Genomic DNA, 27069 nt, shown 5'->3' on the forward strand with positions numbered 1-27069 from the left:
GAGGTGGTCTACTATAGCTTACAGTAAGAATGTCATGGACAGAGAGCGAGTATCTTCTCCCCATCTCTTCCAATTTTGGCCAAGATGAGAATTCCCCTTTACATCTCGGATTCCTTTCCTTACATTGCATATGTGATGTGTTAGTAAATGTCCGTGTTCTGGATCACATGAATCTTGGCGACACTTGATAAGACAATGTAATTTGCTGGCCATGTTCTCCAGTGAAGGCTATAGACTGTATGTCACACATAAAGACGTCAGTGTCAAGGTCTTTCCTTCTCTCCATTTAATACGTCCAGAAGAGTCAATCACCACAATCGGTGACATGTGAGCAGGACGCTCAGAGTGTCAGTCTGTCTCCTTGCTCAGTGATAGACCCAGTCAGTGATATAGACTTCAATCTTGTAATGTGTCATAATGCAAAGCTGACAGTGTACATAACAATATTGTGTGCACATAAATAATAGGAAGGGGCAATATGGGAAGGAAGGATATGTTTAACCCCTTCCCGCTGGTGACATTTTGTGATTTTCGTTTTTGACTCCCCGTCTTCCAAACATCATAACTTTTTAATTTTTTCTTTTCACAGAGCCATATTAGGGCTTAATGTTTGCAGGATAAAGTGTTTTTCATAATGCCACCATTTATTATGGGATTAATGGATACCAATTTTATACTCCAGAGCTGCGCTCACTATTCTGCTGGTGCAGTCACTGTGTACATACATTACATTACTTATCCTGTATTATACTCCAGAGCTGCACTCACTATTCTGCTGGTGCAGTCACTGTGTACATACATTACTTATCCTGTATTATACTCCAGAGCTGCGCTCACTATTCTGCTGGTGCAGTCACTGTGTACATACATTACATTACTTATCCTGTATTATACTCCAGAGCTGCACTCACTATTCTGCTGGTGCAGTCACTGTGTACATACATTACTTATCCTGTATTATACTCCAGAGCTGCGCTCACTATTCTGCTGGTGCAGTCACTGTGTACATACATTACATTACTTATCCTGTATTATACTCCAGAGCTGCACTCACTATTCTGCCGGTGCAGTCACTGTGTACATACATTACATTACTTATCCTGTATTATACTCCAGAGCTGCGCTCACTATTCTGCTGGTGCAGTCACTGTGTACATACATTACATTACTTATCCTGTATTATACTCCAGAGCTGCGCTCACTATTCTGCTGGTACAGTCACTGTGTACATACATTACATTACTTATCCTGTATTATACTCCAGAGCTGCGCTCACTATTCTGCTGGTACAGTCACTGTGTACATACATTACATTACTTATCCTGTATTATACTCCAGAGCTGCGCTCACTATTCTGCTGGTACAGTCACTGTGTACATACATTACATTACTTATCCTGTATTATACTCCAGAGCTGCGCTCACTATTCTGCTGGTGCAGTCACTGCGTACATACATTACATTACTTATCCTGTATTATACTCCAGAGCTGCGCTCACTATTCTGCTGGTACAGTCACTGTGTACATACATTACATTACTTATCCTGTATTATACTCCAGAGCTGCGCTCACTATTCTGCTGGTACAGTCACTGTGTACATACATTACATTACTTATCCTGTATTATACTCCAGAGCTGCCCTCACTATTCTGCTGGTACAGTCGCTGTGTACATACATTACATTACTTATACTGTATTATACTCCAGAGCTGTGCTCACTATTCTGCTGGTGCAGTCGCTGTGTACATACATTACATTACTTATCCTGTATTATACTCCAGAGCTGCGCTCACTATTCTGCTGGTGCAGTCACTGTGTACATACATTACATTACTTATCCTGTATTATACTCCAGAGCTGCGCTCACTATTCTGCTGGTGCAGTCACTGTGTACATACATTACATTACTTATCCTGTATTATACTCCAGAGCTGCGCCCAATCTGCATCCTCTGACTGTATCCAGGTATATAGTGAATAGGCAGGTAGCTGCTCTCTCCATATACCGTACTTATAGTAGAGTTATGGAAACAGCTGAGCACATTTGGCTGAGCTCCATGTGGGTCAGGGGATCCCTGTTCTCCACATACGGTATGTGTTGGTCCCAGGGGAATCGCATCTATTAGCTATTTATGCCATATCCTGTGACTACACTATAAATGTCTAGCATGGGATAACCCTCTAACCTGTGGATTTTTACACTAGGTTCATACCAGCGCTGTGCTCTTCGCTAGTCTGGATAATGGTGGATCCCACTGACTATAAACCAGTTTAGACAGAAGTCCTCTACACAGGTCTTTTCTCTCTGCTGATTTTCAGCAGTTTCTGTAAAGGAGATACCATTGGAGACTCCACTGCAGATGTGAACCTGGACTTAAATAGAAAGATATATAATCCTGTATCCTGGAATAAGAGGGAATCAGATGAAGGGAAGTGGGTGAGATAATATGGGTACTAGTGCCCTGTTGCCCTCTTGTTATTACACTCAGTATTCCACTATTCTCTATGCGGATGGTATAATATTGCTCCACTTTGAGGCACAGTCACCTTGGAGTGTTATTAGATTCCTAGAAGGTGCGAGTGATCGCAGGTGATTCAGCAAAGTAAATGCAGAGCTGTAAGAACTCATAGCTGACGTTTGTATGAAGTGTTACAATGTATCACCTACTATATACAGTCGGCTGTAATACGGAGGGATTTATTGATACAATTAGACCAGCTATGAGCCTGTATTGTATACATAGCATTATTACTTGGATGAAGGTTTTCTGCCACTTCTACTGATTCCTGTAACAATTTTTCCATTTCCCCCGGCATTTACTGCGTCTTGTAGGCGATGTTCACACGTGGATGATTTGTTTCAGAACTTTCTGTGGCTACAAATCAGGTCCACGTGTTTCATGTGAATGGGGTGTTATGGCAGCAAGTACATGGACTTTTGCAAGCCCCATTATGGGAGGATAGGGCCGGGTTACATCTATGTCAGAGTCTCCCTCACGGTGTTCGTCTAAAAATGCCGGGGGAAAAATAGACCAGAAAGCAAAACTTTTTCATCCGACACCATCAGTTATAAAGAATTGACACCTGAATATCCCCATTATAGTCCATAGGGTCTGTTGGGTTTACTATTTTAGCAGTCCGTTTTTCCATTGTTCTGGTCACTGTTGGAGCAGAGCAATGGACATGCCATCCCTAGTGTGAACCAAGCTTAAAAAACCCAGCAGAAATGTGTGTAACAAATATGTGAATAGGCTCTAAGGCTAAAACCCCACATTGCAGAAACGCAGCTTTTTTTGTTGCAAATTTTGTTGCATTTTTTTTAACCGAAAGCCTAGAATGGCTACAAGAGGAATGGGAAATATATTAGAAATTCTTATACTTCTCCCTTCTGCTACATCCACTCCAGGCTTAGCTCAAAAACCACAACAAAATCTGCAACAGAAAAAGTTGCGTTTCCCCAATGTGGGGCCTCAGCCTAATGCTGAGGTCACACAGGGTTTTTTGGACCGGATTTTGCCACCTCGGAATCGACCGCCAAAAAACGCCTCCCGTGGCTAGCCGCGATTGGATGCCGATACAGTGCACCACCACCCAGTCGCAGCATTCCGCACCGGATTAAGCCCAAATGGATGGGCCTTTTCAGGAGGCAGCGTGGTGCCACAGATGCCGTGCTGGATTCAGCCGCGGAATCTGTGGCAAGTCGCTTCTTTTTTCTGCAAGCGGGACAAAAACACTAGCGGAATAAAGAAGTGAACAGCTCCTTTTTGGAGCCGGATTCTGAGCAGAATACAGACTGGAAATCCAGTCCATATCTCCAACCCAGTCAGGAGATGGGAATTCCTTGTATCATAGTGATGTATTCCTCATGGCTCCGCTGTCCCATAACCTGTATATAGTTCACTGTATACAGATCACTATGATCTCCTGACTGGCTTCAAACTGGAAAATCTGGTGGATGCAAGGACCAAATTGTTTGTACCACACCGAGAACAGTATAATAGAAAGATCTGCACCTCTTCCATGTTTCGGATGTATTCCTGGTTTTGGTTTACATATACTGATGCAAAATAATGATAAAATATTACCGTATGAAAATGGCTTTATACAGATAAAGAAGGTGGCGAATGAGACCAGGACTCCTCAGTATGATGCGTCATGTTGGGGAATATTGAACATGCATCTATATGTATATCCTGAGGCACAGGCCCATGGTACACCAAGTTTGTTACATGACATGTACGAATTGTAATCCAAGTGTATAAGATGTTACAAAGCACCAAAGGGGTTATCCAGAGACTGTTTAAGCAATTAATTCCTCTGGTTGTTCTATTTGGGTTGAACTTCTGGTTTCTAGGTTAGATCAGACCCTGGGTCATGTGATGGTAACTCACACCCAGCACCCATGTGGATCCACATCCTCCCTCCTCTCCTATGCTCACAGGTTGTTACCTGTACTATGGGGGCTGGCTTTACTATTATAATGATCTAGTCTGCCAGCCCCCATAGTGCAGGTAATACCAGTGAGCAAAGCGGAGGGGGTGACTCAAGGGCTGGATCAAAACTTATCGCCCGGAGTCAGAACCAGCCAAGAATCCTGAACCAGATAGAACCTCAGAGGAAGAAAGTGGGAACAGAGTTTCTGGAAAACCCAAATGTATGAAATGCTACAATGTACTGATTGTATAAATAGTATTACATTTTATAGAATGATATAATGTATCACTTGTACATACAATATTAAATTTTAACACACATATGAAATGTCCCAATGTATCACAGGTATGAAGAATTATAATGTACCACATGTATATAACGTTACAATGTATCCTGCATATGAAATATTACAGTATGTTACATGTATGAAGTATTACAATGTCTGGCATGTATATAACGTTACAATGTATCACATGTATGAAGTATTACCGTATGTTACATGATTGAAGTATTAAAATGTCTGGCATGTACATAACATTACAATGTATCACATGTATGAAGTATTACCATATGTTACATGTATGAAGTCTTACAATGTCTGGCATGTATATAACGTTACAATGTATCACATCTATGAAGTATTACAGTACATGTATGAAGTATTACAATGTATGACATGTATGAAGTCTTACAATGTCAGGCATGTATATAACGTTGCAATGTATGACATGTATGAAGTATTACCGTATATTACATGTATGAAGTATTACAATGTATGACATGTATGAAGTGTCACTGTGCCAGGAGTAATGAATTGTTTCCGCTCAGACGCCAGGTCACTATTCTGTGCTTATTACTTACACAGGTCAATTGACTGAAAATTTAACCCAAACAGTGACGCTTAGGAGGTCACCCCAGGTCATCCATGGCTGCGTTGAGCGCCTACAAGAATTCTAATTGACTCCCCCACATTTATTTCTGTAAGCTGCACATTCACTTTCTGCCCATTCATTATTCACGAGCTATAGTACAACACACGATCAGCACGAACGACTCGCAGCAAAGCTAACGCTGGCCTAGCAAATCAAGGGTTAACGCTTGAAATCACCGAGCTCTCTGCCGTGACCAGACTGGCTTATAGGCCTTTCTTTTTCTCTCTCTCCAGCACTGACATAGTTAAACCATAGGCACACCTGAGAGTGCATACAAGGATCATCCCAACCATTGTCTTACCATCATCTTGCATCCTCTGCAAACAGAGAGTAAGGTTCCTTCTCCAGCCTGGCATGCTGGCACATGTGAGGGATACGGGCAGCCTGTCCACTGTCTCCGAGACACAAGGGTGTATATTTGCAGAAGAGGTGTCTTATTGTATGGCTTAACATTGGGCTGCAGTGTGCCCCATTAATGCACAGGTTGGCATGAGCAATGCACGGAGTGGTACTCTCTGATCCCTGGTGATTCCTGGGTCTTCCTCTTTCTATGAAGTACAGTCACTCGCTCTCAGCACCAGTTTCCTTTGTGCGGGGGCCCCTGGTACTGGCTGTAGTGAGGTTTCCTGGCAGCAGACCTTAGGCTTGCCTTACACACACTGGCAGTGCCCTCATCAGAAATGACCAATGCATCTATGTACAGCTGACAGCCACGGCTTCCCACTGGACCTTTGGGCTCGCCTAGCATCCTCCCCCTGCCTTCTTCTATAGCCACCTGAACAACGCATCCCAGACAGTGAGGAGCATACTATATGGGCAGAGATCTGAGGGGAGTCTGACAGGAGCAGCTGATGGATGCCCTCTGACATTTCCCAGGGGCTACAGAGTGATATTTGGCAGGGAGACTATTAAATATCTCTTCCTGTTAATCTATGGAAAACACTGGGCTGGGGGGTAGACGCATGGCTATGTTTAATAGAGGGAGGGGGCTCCATGCCCCCTGTAATATAATAGTACAACCCGATTCCCAGGAACAGATAGGTTTTCTGTCTCTTATGTGAGCAGTCGCTTCCAGGGGGCGGTTAATCTAAGTAAATTATAGTATTACGTAGCATTGTGATACCTGATGCAGGAATGTCATGTGTCAGAAGGGCTGCAGAGCTGACGCTCTACGGCTTTATTCATTCCACATTCTCCATATATCCCTACAGTAATTCATCTCACGCCATACAGTTGCCCATTGCCTTGTATAGATCTATACAGTATTTTATAGGATCCTGTATTGAAAAATAAAGTCAACTGTGCTGCGGCGTATATAACAGGTTAGCCTCTGCAAATGGCAGTAAAATCCCCGGGAGGTAAGTGGTGGCGATGTCCAATAGCAGGGTGGAAATTCGCTGTTTGTAAAGCCTTGTTTAGGCCCCACGTTGGAGAAAAGCTGATCTTTTTGTTGCAGATTTTGCTGCGATTTTTTTTGTGCCAAAGTCAGGAGTGGATTGGTCAGAAGGGAGAAGTAGGAGAATTTCCCAGATATTTCCCATTCCTTCTGTAACCACTATTAGGATTGGCTCAAAAAAACGCAGCGTTTCTGCAACGAGAGGCCTCAGCAAAAAAACGCTGTGGGAAAAACCGCGGTGGCAACGCATTACGGTTCTTCCCACAGCGCTTTAGACAGAAAGTTCAAATCAAAGGCAAATCATGGCGTTTACGCCACGCAAGGCTCCGGCCTGAGTTTTTTCTGTGTTTTCCTGCACGTTTTTTCTTCCCCATTAAACCTATAGAAAGACAATTCCACAGTAAGAATGGTCATGCAGAGATTTCAGCAGCTTTTTCCTCCCACAACGTATGGATGAGATGAGATGAAGAATTCACAATTGCTGGCATTATGCAGGTTTTTTTTCCCGCAGCACCCAGAAATACAGCGACGTGGTTCTGAAGCCTTAGGCAGGGTTCCCACTGGATTTTTTGGGCCATTTCTTTTTAGGCAGAGGATGCCTGAGAATCCGGTCCAAAAAATGGCTAGCCGCAACTGGATGCCAGTGCTGTGCACCGTTATCCCGCTCCAGATTAGGCCCAGATGAATGGGCCTAGTCGGGAGGAAGGTGCTGCACCACAGACGCTGCGGCAAGAAAGGGCAGGTCGCTTCTTTTCTCTGTGAGCAGCACAAAGCCGCTAGAGGAAAAAAGAAGTGAACGGCTCCCATTGAAGTCAAGAAATGCTGCGATATCAAAAACGCTTTGGAAACTCGCAGCCTGTCAGTTATATCTACGGAAATGCTGGCGCTTTCCAAATAGGTGTAATAAGATCAGAAAGTCCCCAGAGGAAAACTCTGTGGACTCTGTGTAAAACGATGAGTAAAAAAACGTGATACGTTTCCGCCACAGTCTTTTCCACATGCTCACTACATAGGGCCTTAGCCTAAGGCTGGAGTCTCACGTCACGGAAACGTAGCTTTTATCGTTGTAGATTTTGTTTTGAGCCAAAGAAAGGAATGGGAAATATAAAAGAAGCTCTTAGACTTTTCTCTTCTGTTAAATCCAATCCTGATTTTAGCTCAAGAAACTGCAACAATAAAAAGCTGCATTTCCACAATGTGGGGCCTCAGCTAAACGCAGCTTCTTTTGTTGCAAATTTTGCTGCGTTTACTTGAGCCAAAGCCAGGAGTGACTTGAGCAGAAGATGGAAGTATAAAAAACTTTGTAGATATTCTGCATTCCTTTAATAGCCATTGTTGACTTTGGATACAAAAAAAACAAACAAAAAAAAAACAGAGCAAAATTTGCAACAACAAAAAACAAACTGTATTTCCACAGTATGGAGCCTCATCTTAAGGCTAAGGCCATGAGGGTTGGGTCATTCTAGTGGATGAAACTCTGACCATGGTCATGTGATGGTCATACAGGTGCCAAGCTCGTTATAGTCACAGCACAGTAATTAGACATCTGCCTGGTAACGAGCCGTGCACCTGTGTGCATCACATGACCATGGACCGCAAATCACATGACCATTTTGCAAAAATACACGTGCGTTTAGGGCTAGTTCACACGTAAAAACCTCCTGGCTTATTTTGGTCCTGAAAAAAACCGCTTCCTAATTAGGAAGCTTTTTTTTTACATTGCCAGGCTTTTTTTGGAGCTTTTTTTTGTAAAAACCGCTTCCAAAAAAAGCCAGGCTGTTTTCCCCTCCCATAGAAGTGAATGGGCTAAAAAAAACCGCTAGCGTTTTTTTTGCAAAAAACCGCGCTGAAAAAAACCTGTGCTGTTTTTGCCTCCCATTCACTTCTATTGCTTTCTTCAGGCGGAAAACGCCTGAAGAAAGGTCATGCCGCTTCTTTTTTCTGCTAGCTGAAAAATAACTAGCAGAAAAAAAAAGCTAGTGGAAAAAAAAGCTAGCGGAAAAAAAAAGCTAGCTGTTCACATAGGGCTCCATTGTAAAGGGGCTGATTTTGAAGCGAAATCCGCTGTCAAAAAACTCCCCTTTGCCCACGTATGAACTAGCCCTTACTCCGTGTGAAGGCTCCCATAAAGTGCCAAAATCACATGTAAAGCGACTGCTACCCCAGCGATTATGGATTTGATTATGGCTCTTCCAGGACTCAGAGATCGCCCCGGTTTTTGGAAGCCATCTGGGAGAGTTGGCAAGTACGTCCTAAGGACAGGTGATCAATATCACAGTCTGGAGAACCCCTTTAACATTTGCTGCGTCAATTTAATGTTTTCTACACCTATACCCAAATACATCAGCAAAAAGAGACCTTCCTCATTGGGGACCCCTATACATGACATGGTGCTGCCCTATGCTTCTAGATAAGACTATACCATAATACAGCATGCTATGGAAGACCGGAGACACATAAAGGTACATTGTGGCCTATAATAATAATAATAACAAATTTTATTTATATAGCGCCAACATGTTCTGCATATAGGTTTATACTGATGCTGTATTATAGATTCGTATAACATATGCCTGCAATATAAGTGTATTCCAGGACGCCCCAATGTAAATTCTGTAATGAAGCCCCTACCTACCTCGTGCCACTTAGTATAGTAGTATATTTTATGTGACCTTTGTCCAGGACCTGGTAGCAATGGCTGCCGCTGCATCCCCTATAGCTAAGCCCATGCCAGCTGCTCATATGTGAGACAAATGGCAGTGCTACCCCAAATACATGACCCCATGTCATGCTTATACATCAACAGACTTCTGTCGCCCTTTATATCATGTTTTCCCTTGGTAAAATCTGTCAGCAATGCAAAATTAGGGAGTGGATGTCCGGGCGCTCGGGTCTGGTATAGACACAATAAATATGCAGATTGCACTAAAATTGGCTGCAAAACGTAAATAAATGAAATAAAGAGGAGCAAGAAAATTATTAGGATGAATAAAATCATTAACTGGAAATTAAAGATGCAAAAAAAATAATTCCAAATTTGGGTCTTGTGAACTAGAAAACAAGATGTCTTCAGAAATAGACGGCGTGTCGGTGTGCCAGGCTGAGAGCGAGGCTTCCACATGTCTCCTGATTCAGCATGTGCTCACATTCCCTGTGTGGAGGTGCCAGCCGGGAGCTTCTATTACTAGATCTGGAGGAGTAGGGGTGTGTACACACTGAGCATCACAAATATCACGGATGAAGAAGTACCGTCTGGATGTGCTACCGAGGCTGCGCCACACTGCGATGCCTCACGTCTTAAAGGGGTTGTACAGCGCTAGAGATAAATGTATCCCGTCCATCTAGAAAGATTGCCACATCTGTCCACTGGTTGTAACTGGTACTGCAGTTTAACCTCACACAAGACGAAGGATGTGGATGGTATTACCAGACATAGGACATATGTGGCACAGAATATAGAACAGGTCCTATTCCTGTCCGATTTTGAAGCCCTTGAGTCTGTGGGTCCTATTCATTTAATGTGCATGGGTGCTAGTGCATGGGTGGCACACAGGTGACATCTGTATGTCCTCCATGCGGCGCCCGTGCCTTGAATTCATGGCCGGTTTGACATGCTGCGATTTTCAAAACTGTGGTACCGTAAAATGTCACCGGGGTGAAGCGCATGAAACCAGCAGCTCAGTTAGGGAGACTTCACACGGAGTAAACGCCCCGCTCATTCTCAACGTAAACTCGTCCAGAGTGAGTGGCGTTAAAACAGATCCCACTGATTTCTATGGGCGCCAGCATACACACGTAGCACATTGAAAGCAATAGGTAAAAAAAGCCTCCCATTGATTTCAATGGGGAGCGCGCGTATGCCGGCACCCATAGAAATCAATGGGATCTGTTTTAATGCCGCTCACTCTGGACGAGTTTATGTTGAGAATGAGCGGAGCGTTTACTCCGTGTGAAGGCTCCCTTAGATAGATCAGGATAACCTGAATAGAAAAGCTTTTTCCCCATGAAAATTTGTGTCTTCGTTGCTGAGATATTAATTTATTTCCCAATATGTAAATGAGCAGTGCAGAGGGCGGCTCCATTGCTCCAAACTGCTAGACTACGCCAGTGGACACAACCCCTTTAAAGCAATACAGTAAAAATACTAAAAATATAGTAAAAAAAACCCCAACTTCTTAGGTTGCAGTAACACATTGAGGTTTTTTTGACAAAACCAGGAATGAATTGAAATAAAGAATAACTAGCTTCTTTCATTTATAAGCCACATCTGGTTTTCAGTGTAGGTACAAGCCTGAAGGTGTGAATGCGCCCTTGTAATGCCGCGGTGTCTAGTCTGGCTGCTAGTTACTATACAGGATGAGGTGCCAGCCGTCCAGCAGAGTCCTGCCCAGGACACACATTAGCATGCTTGTCTTTAATTAGTATGCAATTAGCATGTCAGACACTCGGGCGTCCAGATGCTCCTCGGTACCAGCGCATCCTTTACCCAATAACCATCCAGGTCATTACAGCGCCGACAGCCATTTGTTCAGCCTCACATATACAGTAATGAAGGCAGCAAAAAAGCAGAATCCCTCCACTCTGGCTCATGATAGGGGTGTGAAGTAGGGGGACACCCTCTAATCTGTCTATAATCCCTTATAGAGAACACTGAAATGGGTTAGAGGTGGGGCAGAATACATACTGACAAGCAAGAGGCAGCTCGAGGCGCCATCTACTGGTGAGCGTAATTACGTAGGTTTGTCTTATTTCATATCTTATTTCTTCCTCACTGTCCTCTGTTTTCTTCTGATAACAGAAGATCCCTAAGACTCGGAGGATCATCTTCCCAGCGCACTCAGCAAACTGCATTTCCAACTTAAGACCATGTGTGATTATATTGCAGCCCTGCACTGAGTTATATTGTAATATTGCATGCGATGTAAGGCCATATTCACACAAAGTTAGAACATGTCAGTTTTGTTAATGGACCTGTAAAGTATGTGAATAGAGCGATTGCACAGCCATGAATAAGGTTAATGGTCTGTTTTCACGGCCATTGAGCATTTATCTGGGGCCCATTCTCATGGATTCCTCAGGGGCTTCAGTCTATGGACAGATCTATGAAATGAACATTATATAAGACACAGACACCCTGGACAGCAGGGGATTCTGCTAAAATGACTTGTACCCAGCTTTCCCAGAAAGTAATATAACAAGAAAAGAGCTCAACTTGAGAAAAAAGGACGAGTGACATTTGCAGAATCTGGAGAATTTTTTGGATTTCTGGGTGATATTAAGGGGTTAGTCGCAGCCTGGCAGGACGGGGCAGTAATAAGAGGTAGAGCGGCAGCGATGGTGTCAGCGTGCAGTGATACAGAGCCTAATGACTAAAGCTGTCTCGTTACGACATGTCCTCCACTCGTTAAGAGCTCCCTGGAGGGGCCCGGCTGTGACATTGTGGCTGAGGGCAGTGACACTACATCGCCCCCAGTGGGACACGGCGCCTTTGCTCATCCTTCTGCTGTGTTATTATAAACCCCACAGTCCTAAAGAGCCTGCTAGCATGCATACATCGCATTATTAACCCCTTACACACGCTCAAGTACCGCGTGGCCCCTGTGGTCTAGGACATGTACAAGCTTTTTACAGTTTTCCTAAAACCTTGCAAAAAAGTAGAGCAAAGCTTAAGCTAGAAAGTGCTTTGTACATGCCCAATATAATGATAAAGGGGTTCTGCCATCTCATAAAGGGGTGGTGTATCTATAGGATAGGCTGCCACTTTACGTCCCCCCTGGAAACCCCATCAGAAGGGCCACAATGCTGCTATAAGCCCAGCACCCCCTTGTACGGCCGCATGTACACAACCATAGTCATGTGCGAGTCCATGGAAAACTAAATGGACATGAAGCCACAAATACAGAGAGATATAAGGCCATCTCCATATATTGTGTGTCATGTACCATTCCACTATGCCGGGGACGGTTACCATTACATCCTGAGAATCCCCTCGGCTCTTTCTCCTAATAATTTGCCCCAATGTGTTGGTATCTCTCTCTAGATGTAATAACTTCCTATTCACTATAATCTTACAGCAGTGATCTGGGTGAGCGCTCAGATATCTATGCACAGGTGGCAGCTAGGAGACCTTTGGACATCGGCGTCTATATTCCGGATGTCCCAGGGCAGCGAACGCCATCTGTCTGTCACCTCCGCGGGTCGCTGACACCTGCTGATGGATGATCATTATATCCTATGTAATGTGCAAAACCTCAAAAGCAACTGGTGCTTCACCATCAGTGCGGAACTACAAGTCACAGCCAGACGTGATCAAGTCCATTCGCCAGCCCATAAAATGGGCACATGATGAGTCGCAGTCAGCAGATCAGAGACCTGTCACAACGATTTGGACACAGCAAGAGAATATTCACACACGGCAGCGGTGGTGCTGCAGAAGGCAAAAAACCATAATACAAACTAGACGAATGCAGGCTGCCAGAACATGCTAGTAGTATTAAGAGTCAAACAGGTAACAGACCACTGCCCATGGATTTCAGACGTCAGATGGATGACAGCCTCACAAACACTGCCAATGGTGCTCAGAGTGACATGAACAGGGCATGTGGGGTGTCACATGTAGCCTCGGCGGCTCAGGTCTTGTACAGTATAATGGCCACCCAAAGGCTAGGTTGGCACAAAATGGCGGAATTTATTATTCACTCTATGCCAGAGAACAGGTATATATGGGAATAGTTGTGGTATATCCTTGGCACACAGACGGGCCACTTCCCTCTCCCTGCCTTCTTGAGACTCTTTACGAAACTGAGTGGAGACTAAGATATTCATTCTTCCTTATAGCTATTAATGCTGGATTAGAATACAGTCCCTTCTTACTTACTATACAGGAGTCTTCTCAGCTATACCGCCCCCTAGTGCACAGTCTCTGCTCCTTCCTGCCAAGCAGAAAGTGATTTCTATTGGCCGCCCTGCAGTGAACAAAGGATCACTATGTAGAGACCGGGTTGTGGGGAAAGTAACTGAGCATGTGCGTCCTCACTCAGGTCAGTAGGTGGACATGCACTAACCTATTCACTTTGTACACCAGATGGCGCCATACTATATAAGAAAACGTTATAGCTCTGTACTGTATTGTTACTTTAACAAGATGGAAACCATTGCTCATTTCTTATAATCAGCCTGTATAGTAAGTTATCCCCTTTAGACCTCTCAATGAGCCTAGCAACAGAGAACGAGTTACAGTAGGTGCCAATGGCAAACGTCTTGCTGCATTGGCTACCTGGCCCGCAGGATCTGTGCAGCCCGGGTACACAATGTAACACTGGCTGCATTGTTCTAATGTATACTCGCTAGGCAGCGCCGCACGTTCTAGAAAGGTCAGGAGTAAATGCCACTATTATTGTTCAAGGACAGGCTGATACAATCGGATGGGACACTTCAGGGTAGTCTCAATAGTCTATGTTTAAGCCCAATTGAATGTAATATTGTCGCCTCAACGGAAAAGGAAAAGGCCAGAGAACAATGATGCCGCTCTGCCCTGACTGCAAAGGAAAAAGAAAACATTTCAATACAATTTTCCAAGGAGACTTTGCTGCTCTACATGACAGACGCCCGAGTCTAGGAACAAATGTAGCAGAAGGAACAGTAGACGTGTCCGCGGGCAGCAGAGTCCTGGGGGCATCTCCTTCTCCTCCACATCATTATCTGGTCTCCAGTAAAATGTATTCACCATGAGAAGATCCGGGAAATAAAAAAAATCACCAAATGTATCAGCGGCAAAGAATGGGAACAAATAGGACAGAACTGCTATACAGACAACGGTCACCAGGGCGGCCGCCTTCACCCCTGCCAGGCGGACAACACTCAATGTGCCACGGGCAAACAATGGAGTGATAAATGAAGCAGGGTCAGAACACTTGTGAATGTTGGGCCCGCCCCTAGTGCACCTGCAGACTGATTTGCATATTGGATAAAGCTTTCTATCTCTGCATTGCTTCATCAGCACTGTTCTTGGTTTAGGAGGTATTTTGGTCCCCCTTCCACCACCTATATACTGTTGTAGGGGCAGTCAGTGGGCCTCGTGAACAACCTTGAACAAGTGCAATCCATTAGTGCATGCAGATTTCGGCTGTCGCCTGTGCTCGTCACCCGGCACTGCCCCTTACACAAAGACTGACAGGTCCTGATGTACAACAAGCGCAGATGAACTAACATGGCCAAACCCCGTATGAAACACCACCTGACGTTACAGGTTATTCAGAATGCTCTATTTCTCTTCCCTTACATATGTGGTGGGTTTTTTGATTTGCCCTTTTTTTTCTTTTATGCCACTTTGTCTTTTTTTAAGCAATCTCAAGTGTTCAGCTTTCGTAGGACACTGAAATGCTTTTTTATTTTTTTTACGTGGCTTATTCCGTTATATATGTGTCTGACTGTGGGCGTATAGGGGATGCAGTGATAGTAATCGTGACTGGACCCTGGAGCCTGAGGGGGGCCCAGGGACTCTCTATAACATAAGAAGAGACCAATGTAATAGATTGCACATGATAAGTATAGGCCCCATTACTGATTTTGCAGGAGCTTCAAGTTAGGCTTCTGGGTCCTGCGCTAGAATTTAGGCAACTTTCCAATATCCGTGCCTTACTGACTCCGTGTCCCTGTACAGTTTCAGTCCAGAAGAGATGTCATACAAAAACAGATCCTGGGTTTAATAATCCAACTGCTTCCTGTGAGGGACCGGACTATTAAAGGATAGACCCCTATTAACCCTTCCTACCTTGGAATTAATCTGCAGTGATACACTGTTGTTCTGTTGGATAGATACTACATACTGTATATAGATATACTTCACTGCCCATCCAACAGACATCTTCATACATGGCAGTAATACCGATCTCCTCTGCAGTAATGAGTCTACAGACACTCCAGCCACAACCTCCTCTGATAACGTGTGGGTGTGAGGGGCCTCTAAGATGTAAGAGTCCTCTTAGGAGCCTTATTGTATTACTGTTATGTTGAGACTGATGTCCCAGATTTTCAAGGACATTAACTTTGTGGGCGACAGAACTGGTGCTGCTCCTCCAGGTATCTGTATGAAGTCACGAGCACTGGCTGATCGGCAGGGGCATGGGATCTAGAGTTTGCACACAGTTAGGATTCATATTGCAGAATCTTCAGGTTTTATTCGTACCTTTGTGAAAGGGAACATCAGAATCGGTGTATGACGAACCTAAGCAGCACCAAAAGGACTCCACTGTCTATAATGGGGTCCATTCAATGGAAACAGCAACAGAACCTCCAATACAGATGTGAATGAAGCCTGAGTTAATAGAGCAATAACCTGACCTTGACGGGAACTGAAGATCAGAGGAGGTCTGACACCTGGGTCCCCCACAGATCAGCTGTTTAAACCAGCAGATCACAGATCATGTAATGCCACGTTCATCGGTCATAGGGACAGTTTATCCCATGATATCAATGATACAAGGTTCAGCGTTCAGCCTGTTTTTTTGAGAAGAGGTCGCAGTGTTCAAAGAGATCAAACAGCTGATCGGCCGGGGCCTGGATATCAGACCCCCAAGATCTTCAATTATGGCATAGCATAAAGCTCCTATGATGTGATCATCCACTACCCGACGCCCTTAAGACTCTCTGACTGTTATTTATACTTATAAATCTGCCATAAAACCACCAAAAAGGAAATTACAATCCGATAAAACGACTTCAAGAGCAGAAGAAAAGCCAATTACAAGAGCAGATGAATGGGGATCTGCACTGGCTGCACAGAAGAGGCACACGAGCTGCCGAAATCAATAATCAATGCTTCTGGTCCCGTCACTCGCCATCACGCTTTTTGATTACGGCAGAAAAAAAATAATGGACAAAGCGTCATTGATTTACATAGAAAAGCATCTGGTAGAAAAGAAAAGATTTCTCCGTGAGACAGATGGCGTAACAGCAGCGGTATCAATGAGGGCCGCCCCGGAAACCGAAAGGTTAAAGAAATACTGATGAGACCCAACGCGCTAATTTGATATCTATTATTGCCTTTGTGAGGCCTAGTGACAACCCAACAGCTGGGGATCAATATCAATGCAACTCTAACAGGTTGTCAGGATCTCTCCAGAATGGGCACCTCGCCCCGGGCATCAGAGAGGGGGTCTGGGAGGTACATAAAGATCGGGGGGCCCCTAGGGTGGCTAGTTTAGGGCACCACTACCCCCCTGTATACTAGTGTCCTTGAACCTCCTTGTGTCCTGAAGTTCTTGGGCCTCAATGCAAGATCTGTATTGTGGCCCATTCTAAGTCCAGGGCCAGGAAGCGTCTGCGACTGCTACACCCATGGAAAGCAACAAAGGACATGTCCAGAAATTGTATGTATGAGGGACATTGAGTCAGAAAGGTGCACTGAACTGGAATTGGAGTTTAGGAGCAGCAAGGAAGATTTACACCCTGGATGTGGCATAAACTAAGAATAAGACTTCTCACTGCTGAGGACTTGTTACCGTGGTGTCCAATCTAGACAATCATGTAGACAAATGTATATATTTTACCTGCACTGGTACATTGTAACAAACTATCAGGACAGGAAAGAAATCTATGCTGCTGATGTTACTCAGAAAGGATTCTCTTAAAGGGTTTTCTTGGATTTATATATCAATGTCCTATTTTTAAGATAGGTTATCAATTTGTGAATGGTTGGGGTCTGACAGTCAGGACACGGTGGCTCAGTGGCTAGCACTGTATCCTTGCAGCACTGGAGTCCAACATCTGCAAGGAGTTTGTATGTTCTCCCCGTGTTTGTGTGGATTTCCTCCCATACTCCAAAGACATACTGATAGGGGAAAAAGTACATTGCGATCCCTATATGGGGCTCACAATCTACATAAAAAAAAAACAAAAAAAACAGCGGTTTGAAGAGGCAGAGGTGCTCATGGACGTTACAGTTTCTTCCCTGTGCTATGATATCATGGTCATTAGTTACATGGTGTAGCGGAAGCTCAGTCCTATTCAAGGGAATGGGGCTGAGCTGCAATACCAAGCACAGCCACTACGATATGTTCAGTGATGTGCTTGGTAGACAATGAACAGGTGACAGCACTCAGCTGTCCTTCCAACAGCTGATCAGCATGGGTCCCAGGTCTCAGACCCCAACAATCCCTATCCTTAAAGGGATCATACCATTAGGGCTAAGTGATAGATCACTGGTTGTCCAACTGCAGGGAACCAAATGTTCCTCAGGCCTCCTCCTTGGAATGGAGCACCAGTGCAGTCATGCAAGTGATCTGTCACGCCATTCACAAGGAGGAAAAAAAACACACCAAGATTTGCAACAAAAAACAAACTGTGTTTCTGCAACATAGGACCTTAGCCTTAAGTGGGTGCAAGTATAGCAAACCTTTAACTGTACGTTCACATCTGCGTTTATCAGCAACGGCGACCCTGTCGCAGATTCTCTCAAAAGTTAAAAAACCAAGTCGAAATCTTGAAGACGGTGAAGAACAGCGACCATGTTCCTGCTCATTGACGCTGCTGCTATCTAATCCACGGCTCTAGTAGTGAATGATTACTTTGTATAGACTTTAGTTCTGCTTTCATACCCACAGTAAATAAAGATCTTCTCCTTTGTCTAAGCTATTTACTACAACGGACCTCGGAAATAGAATATATCAAGTTATTAAAGTGATCGGCGCTGATGCCCCCCGCCCCCTCCCCCGGCCGGCGATCAGACCTTCAGAAAACAATGAAGCTTCTCTGCAGATCGTCTATTTATGTGTCAGGAGCCGCAGAAAACAAGTCTGCGCCGGCAATATTTTGTGTCACTACATGGAGCACTTTTATATGTTCTTGGCAATAAAAATCTTCTGTAAACTCTGCAGCGATGCTATGCTGCCCCCTAGTGGAAGGCAGCGGCACTTGCTGGGTTAGTCGGGGTGACCGAGCTTTTCACTTCAAGCTGGAAATAGGAGACCCCAAAAACATCTTAATATTCTATTGTATACAGAGTTATCAGAGACTCCATGCACGCCACACGGGGGCCTGTGATTGGTGTACACATTAGGAAAAGCTTTAGGGTATACATAAGGCTACCCAGACTCCGTCACATGACCAAATATCAACCCCCAAGGGGCTGCAATACGACTTCAGTCATGGACATAGGCCGACTCAGCAAGCGTTGGACATAACCAAAGTCCCCGTGTAGCCCCAGCCTCACCCAACAGAGGTCATAAGAACGTACTTTTGGTTTCCACCAGGTGGTATATGCCAGGATAGAACTGTGCCTTGTGCTATTCCTCTGTTATTCCTCCTGGAAATTTATCAAGAACCATTCTTTTTGTCAATGGGACTTGTCCCTACACAGCCTGGCACTGTCAGCACGGAGTGGATAGTTTGTAGGAACAGCCCCCAACTCTTAACACTCTATTCATACATTTCCAGGAGGAATAACAGAGGAACAGTACAATGCAAATTTGTAAGAAAAGACGCTCCAGAAATTTTATATTATGAGGAAAACAAGTATTTACTAAACTCAGGAGAGGAGACAAATCCACTTTATATAGTCAAAGATGGGGGGGTTATGAATCCCATATACCCCCCCCCATGCGATCACCAGGAGGCAGGAATTTGTACAAAAAAAACAAACACATCAGGATTAGTAAAATATTACTCAGTGCTGCAGACGGCAATACAGGGACGGCGCTGCCACCTGGTGACGAAAGAGTTAAGGCAATTAGTTTCTTTCAGATTAGAGGCAATTTGTTTGCTTGTTCGGCTCATTAAAGGGCCGGATGACATTGTTGAGATTTCTGTAAATTAATAAAAATAAAAAAAATAAAAAAATCTCCGCTTTGTGTCATAGTCTCGAGAAATAGAGATAAGAAACAAGCGGCGAGTGACAGATCCAATTTAATACGTGCTGTACAAACAAACGCTGCAGATGAGAGCGCTACGTACAGGCGCACGCCTCCTCTGCCTAATATTTCAGGGTCCCCCAGATCTGTGTGAGCGGCGTGAAGCTTTGCAGTCAGTGGACTGGAAGGATTTAGCTCCACTTCACCACATAAAACATCAAGGGACTCTGCAAATGCTTTTCTTTAATTACTTTACACTGATCAGTTTATGTTATACTCTAGCCACAGCCAGAGCTGCATTCATAATTCTGCCGGCAGTATTGTGGTGATAGCTTTGCTGAGAGTCTCAAATGCAATAGACGCTGGTGCACTGTATTGTAGGAGATGGATTTTCTTTACAACAAAATTGCAACTTTTTTTGTTTTGCGCTGCCCACACCACTTTCATTTACACCCCCACCATAGAAAACACCGGGGTTTATCAGTCTCCGATCCTTTCACTCATAGATTAAGCAGTCAGGGTCCAACATGTCCAATCCCTTCACTCATAGATTAAGCAGTCAGGGTCCAACATGTCCGATCCCTTCACTCACAGATTAAGCAGTCAGGATCCAACATGTCCAATCCTTTCACTCATAGATTAAGCAGTCAGGGTCCAACATGCCCGCTCCTTTCACTCACAGATTAAGCAGTCAGGGCCCAACATGTCCGATCCTTTCACTCATAGATTAAGCAGTCAGGGTCCAACATGTCCGATCCTTTCACTCAAATATTAAGCAGTCAGGGTCCAACATGTCCGATCCTTTCACTCATAGATTAAGCAGTCAGGGTCCAACATGTCCAATCCATTCACTCATAGATTAAGCAGTCAGGGTCCAACATGCCCGATCCTTTCACTCACAGATTAAGCAGTCAGGGCCCAACATGTCCGATCCTTTCACTCACAGATTAAGCAGTCAGGATCCAACATGCCTAATCCTTTCACTCACAGATTAAGCAGTCAGGATCCAACATGCCCGATCCTTTCACTCACAGATTAAGCAGTCAGGGCCCAACATGTCCGATCCTTTCACTCACAGATTAAGCAGTCAGGATCCAACATGCCTAATCCTTTCACTCACAGATTAAGCAGTCAGGATCCAACATGCCCGATCCTTTCACTCACAGATTAAGCAGTCAGGGTCCACCATGCCCGATCCTTTCACTCACAGATTAAGCAGTCAGGATCCAACATGCCCGATCCTTTCACTCACAGATTAAGCAGTCAGGGCCCAACATGTCCGATCCTTTCACTCACAGATTAAGCAGTCAGGATCCAACATGTCCGATCCTTTCACTCACAGATTAAGCAGTCAGGATCCAACATGCCCGATCCTTTCACTCACAGATTAAGCAGTCAGGGTCCACCATGCCCGATCCTTTCACTCACAGATTAAGCAGTCAGGGTCCAACATGTGCAATCCTTTCACTCACAGATTAAGCAGTCAGGGTCCAACATGTCTGATCCTTTTGCTCTGGCAGAAAGTGTCAGAAAATAGAGTGTTTGGCCGACAGCTATCTAATGTGTATGGGCAGCAAAACCTGCAACAGACTTGAGTTCTCACATGACCCATAACACAGACGGCGCACCACATACACCGAACCAATTGGAAGAACCAATGGGGGGGGGAGGGGTGAATTCCTGCCACCTGAGTACTAACAAAAAAGCAGCTTGAAATTGATTTTAATTTCCAAAAATAAACCATTAGGGGATTGTTAGACAACGGCAGAGAAATTCTGCATCGTATCACATGAAACCATCACAGTCATTGCTATTACTGTGCATGTATTCTTATTTCTCATTTTCGGGGTGTCCCTCCCCTCTCCATCATCAATTTGTCTTCATGCTTCTTCCCCAATCCTTTTTCTCCATTTTTCATCTCAAAATCAATTCCCCCAGCGCCACTAAAAGCCGAGTTATCACAGAGCTCTCTGCCAGGCGCACTAAATGAAGCTCCCCCTTTATTTTAACATCACAAGGCCCAGTGTGGAGCAGACGCGCCTTTGATAAGTCGGCCTGGGTGGATTGGTTATTGCTTTGTTTTACAGTATTCTGGATTAATACACACAATCATTTGGGGATAGGACGATTAGTTTGTCAACTGCAGACAATGGCTGTAAAAATGATCCTGTTAATGTTGTGTTCACTGTCACTGAGCTGTGACAGAGGAATCCCAAAACTTCTTAAAGGGACAATGCCATCATACAGACCAAGGCAGAAATACAGCTCTGGAGAGAAATATAGGATGCAACTCAGGATCAGTACAGGATAAGTAATGTAATGTATGTACACAGTGACTGCACCAGCAGAATAGTGAGCGCAGCTCTGGAGTATAATACAGGATAAGTAATGTAATGTATGTACACAGTGACTGCACCAGCAGAATAGTGAGCGCAGCTCTGGAGTATAATACAGGATAAGTAATGTAATGTATGTACACAGTGACTGTACCAGCAGAATAGTGAGCGCAGCTCTGGAGTATAATACAGGATAAGTAATGTAATGTATGTACACAGTGACTGTACCAGCAGAATAGTGAGCGCAGCTCTGGAGTATAATACAGGATAAGTAATGTATGTACACAGTGACTGCACCAGCAGAATAGTGAGCGCAGCTCTGGAGTATAATACAGGATAAGTAATGTAATGTATATACACAGTGACTGTACCAGCAGAATAGTGAGCTCAGCTCTGGAGTATAATACAGGATAAGTAATGTAATGTATGTACACAGTGACTGCACCAGCAGAATAGTGAGCGCAGCTCTGGAGTATAATACAGGATAAGTAATGTAATGTATGTACACAGTAACTGTACCAGCAGAATAGTGAGCGCAGCTCTGGAGTATAATACAGGATAAGTAATGTAATGTATGTACACAGTGACTGTACCAGCAGAATAGTGAGCGCAGCTCTGGGGTATAATACAGGATAAGTAATGTAATGTATGTACACAGTGACTGTACCAGCAGAATAGTGAGCGCAGCTCTGGAGTATAATACAGGATAAGTAATGTAATGTATGTACACAGTGACTGCACCAGCAGAATAGTGAGCGCAGCTCTGGAGTATAATACAGGATAAGTAATGTAATGTATGTACACAGTGACTGCACCAGCAGAATAGTGAGCGCAGCTCTGGGGTATAATACAGGATGTAACTCAGGATCAGTACAGGATAAGTAATGTATTATATGTACGCAGTGACTTAATTGTTGAATGCACATTTATTCTGCGATCAGTAATAACTTGTCACCTAAGATATGCCAGATCTATTCACAAAACACTGAACCTTTCTAGAGGTTACATGATGTGGAATGTAGAGGTGTTAGTGTCATACCTGATATGGTTAGATACAGAAGCTCATCAGACCGTATCATACAATGGGCTCAGGTATGATCGTACTTGTTTATCAGACCCAACACATACAAATCAAACATACCAGTAATTTTTTTCTGAATTTTCAAAATCTATCTCTCTTCTTCAAGCAAATCCAGATTCTATAAACTCACCAATGATAATTTTTACCGCAAGTAAGCCGGGGCGCTGCGTCTTCTATCCCCGGCTATAATACTGGGGCTCATTGATCACTACAGTCAGTTGTCTCTTACCTCGCATTCTAATATGAAGCGGCTGAAAATGGCGATAACTACAAAAACACATTTAGGACCCCACCCGCCACTAATCACATCTGTCTTATCCTTGGTCTCAGCTCTTACATTTACCCGATTTGGTGCAAAGAACTGCCACCAAGAGATGACTAATATACCATAATATTGTGATTTCTCAGTCCCTCCCATTAAAAAAAAAAAAGTTTGCTGAAAAATATGTCACATTCCATTCATAAATATGGTGCAAACCTCCCCTGCTGGATATCATATGCAACAGACCAATACACAAGCCCCATACGGGAGTCCTCTAGCAATGGTTGAATGATGACTGCTGAGTCTCGCAGCCCCTGGGAGCCAGTGTCTAGGCAATGCTATATCCCTGGCTTGTGCCATAGCTTGCATCCTACACACCTTCTACTCCAGCTCATTGAATTTGCAGGCTGGGAATTCCCATGCTTCAGCAGTCATCAGTAGTAAGCAGTGGATAACGCAATGTAAATAGTCTCTGTACCTGCATCTTCTATTCTGCGCAGACAAAGCATCAGATTCCTCCACCAGCTTGGCATGGCAGTGACCGGGAGCTGGAGCAAAGGCGTAATGATGATGTGCAGCTGGAATACAGAAGAGATGGTGCTAAGCGTTCAGTGTGCAGATCATTGCCTGGCTGCCTGCGCTGCAAGCAGAGCCCACACTCTGCACTGCACAGGGGCTCACATCTGAACCCAGGCTGATGCACGCAGCCTCTCCACATGTTCCCCTGCAGTGCTTGTGCACAGAGGGGGGATCACACAGATGGCTCTGCTCAGGCCTGTGTGCGGGGTGACTTAATGCTGCATGACGGGATCACCATTTAGACTTTTTGCAAGAAAAAAAATAAAAATTAACCTCTTTCATGCTTGCACAATGGTAGGCATAAAAGGAATAGCTGGCTTTATTGCGCCAGTAGCATCCGCTCCATGGTGCACGCTGTAATATTATTATACAGTGCGTTATTCTCGTGAACACAGCTAGAAAAACGGAATTTATGGCTGTTTGGATGAAAGTGACTCATCTCAATCCCATTAAAATATCATAGTGCATAATGAGAATGAACGTGCTGCCGGGAATAGTGGCGAGGATTTAAGGCGGCACTCGGGTGTCCAACTACAAGATGAATGCGTGAACACCAGAAACTGACGCTGGCAAACACTGACTTGTACAGGGGCGGATTTAGCCACCATATACTAAAATGTTCTGCAACTTTCTAATACACTTTCGGTTTATCCCCATTTTCAATATCTCTGCTTGCTGGAAGTTCTAGGTGTTTTCTGGGACTCCCTCTGATACTGATGACCTATCACTAAGATCAGGGGGGGTCCAACACCTAGGCCCGCCATCGATCAGCAGCGTTCAGATCAGCACTGTGGCCTCTTCACTGCTTACTGAGCACAGTGCCAAACATTGTGTAGTGGTTGTGTTTGGTATTGCGGCTTAGAACCATTCACTTCAATAAGCTGCAAACAGGGCATGTGACCAATAACCGTGACATCACAGGTATGAGAAGCAGAACCAGTCCTCATCCAAGCACAGCTTAGGTGCTGGACCCACATGGATCTGACATTTATGACCTATCCTAAGGGCGAAAAACCTATCCTAGTCTGATAAACAAAAAAAACAACATGACATGGAAGCAGGGCTGATGAAAGAATAGGGCCAACAGTGAACTTGCACCGGGCCCTATGGTGGCGGGGGCCCCACTGGAACAGCAGGACATTCCTGCACATACTGTCCTGCTGTTCTGGGCTGCCCCAACTTCATCTCATCGGCATCCTTCGGACTTTGATGAGTTGCATACAATGATGAAGCAGTAGGCTGTCCGCTCCCTGCGTCACCATACATTCCCTCTCTTCCCCCGGGGCTGCAGCTACGATGTGATGACATCACTTACGTCATTCCTGCAGCTCCCTGAAGTCTCCGGACCCGAGACAGTGGGGGAGGGAGGAGAGGTGAGTATTAGTTGGGTTTTTTGTGTGGTAGGAGAGGGACATTAAACGGTGGAGACAACTGCAGGGGAACTTTAACCCTTTCCCTGCAGTCTGGTCAAGGTAGCAATTTAGTTGCAGAGGACTATGTAATAAATCCTTGTTACTGATGCCGATATCTCAGAATTAGTTAAGGCTATGAAAATAATCTCGGATTCATCTTTAAAATAATACCAAGATCATCATGATAGCACTTACAGATCCAGAGCGATTCGCTGGTTGAAATCTCAATTCAGAAATCAATGCAGATATGAGACTTTAAAGTGTCGCAGCTCTGGAGTATAATACAGGATAAGTAATGTAATGTATGTACACAGTGACTGCACCAGCAGAATAGTGAGTGCAGCTCTGGAGTATAATACAGGATAAGTAATGTAATGTATGTACATAGTGACTGAACCAGCAGAATAGTGAGCGCAGCTCTGGGGTATAATACAGGATAAGTAATGTAATGTATGTACACAGTGACTGTACCAGCAGAATAGTGAGCGCAGCTCTGGAGTATAATACAGGATAAGTAATGTAATGTATGTACATAGTGACTGAACCAGCAGAATAGTGAGCGCAGCTCTGGAGTATAATACAGGATAAGTAATGTAATGTATGTACATAGTGACTGTACCAGCAGAATAGTGAGCGCAGCTCTGGAGTATAATACAGGATAAGTAATGTAATGTATGTACACAGTGACTGAACCAGCAGAATAGTGAGCGTAGCTCTGGGGTATAATACAGGATAAGTAATGTAATGTATGTACATAGTGACTGAACCAGCAGAATAGTGAGCGCAGCTCTGGAGTATAATACAGGATAAGTAATGTAATGTATGTACATAGTGACTGAACCAGCAGAATAGTGAGCGCAGCTCTGGAGTATAATACAGGATAAGTAATGTAATGTATGTACACAGTGACTGCACCAGCAGAATAGTGAGCGCAGCTCTGGAGTATAATACAGGATAAGTAATGTAATGTATGTACACAGTGACTGTACCAGCAGAATAGTGAGCGCAGCTCTGGAGTATAATACAGGATAAGTCATGTAATGTATGTACACAGTGACTGCACCAGCAGAATAGTGAGCGCAGCTCTGGAGTATAATACAGGATAAGTCATGTAATGTATGTACACAGTGACTGCACCAGCAGAATAGTGAGCGCAGCTCTGGAGTATAATACAGGATAAGTAATGTAATGTATGTACATAGTGACTGAACCAGCAGAATAGTGAGCGCAGCTCTGGAGTATAATACAGGATAAGTAATGTAATGTATGTACACAGTGACTGCACCAGCAGAATAGTGAGCGCAGCTCTGGAGTATAATACAGGATAAGTAATGTAATGTATGTACACAGTGACTGAACCAGCAGAATAGTGAGCGCAGCTCTGGAGTATAATACAGGATAAGTAATGTAATGTATGTACACAGTGACTGTACCAGCAGAATAGTGAGCGCAGCTCTGGAGTATAATACAGGATAAGTAATGTAATGTATGTACACAGTGACTGTACCAGCAGAATAGTGAGCGCAGCTCTGGAGTATAATACAGGATAAGTAAAGTAATGTATGTACACAGTGACTGCACCAGCAGAATAGTGAGCGCAGCTCTGGAGTATAATACAGGATAAGTCATGTAATGTATGTACACAGTGACTGCACCAGCAGAATAGTGAGCGCAGCTCTGGAGTATAATACAGGATAAGTAATGTAATGTATGTACACAGTGACTGAACCAGCAGAATAGTGAGCGCAGCTCTGGAGTATAATACAGGATAAGTAATGTAATGTATGTA

General features: G+C 44.2%; 1 protein-coding gene across 2 annotated transcripts in view; it reads right to left on the minus strand.

Moving 5' to 3' along the window:
• GRIP2 (glutamate receptor interacting protein 2) overlaps positions 1 to 23969 on the minus strand; it is a 202714-nt gene extending 178745 nt beyond the window's left edge. The window contains exon 1 of one of the 2 annotated variants that reach the window (XM_075286607.1): positions 23768 to 23969. In XM_075286607.1, the coding sequence (XP_075142708.1) occupies positions 23768 to 23822 (55 nt within the window). In that variant the 5' untranslated portion in view covers positions 23823 to 23969. Of the gene's footprint in view, positions 1 to 5667; positions 6171 to 23767 lie in introns of those variants that run through there. The other variant, XM_075286609.1, reaches the window with a different exon arrangement.
• Between the last annotated feature and the right edge of the window lie 3100 nt (positions 23970 to 27069).

This window comes from Leptodactylus fuscus, chromosome 9 (assembly GCF_031893055.1).
Source record: "Leptodactylus fuscus isolate aLepFus1 chromosome 9, aLepFus1.hap2, whole genome shotgun sequence".
In the NCBI taxonomy this organism is placed as follows: Eukaryota; Metazoa; Chordata; class Amphibia; order Anura; family Leptodactylidae; genus Leptodactylus; species Leptodactylus fuscus.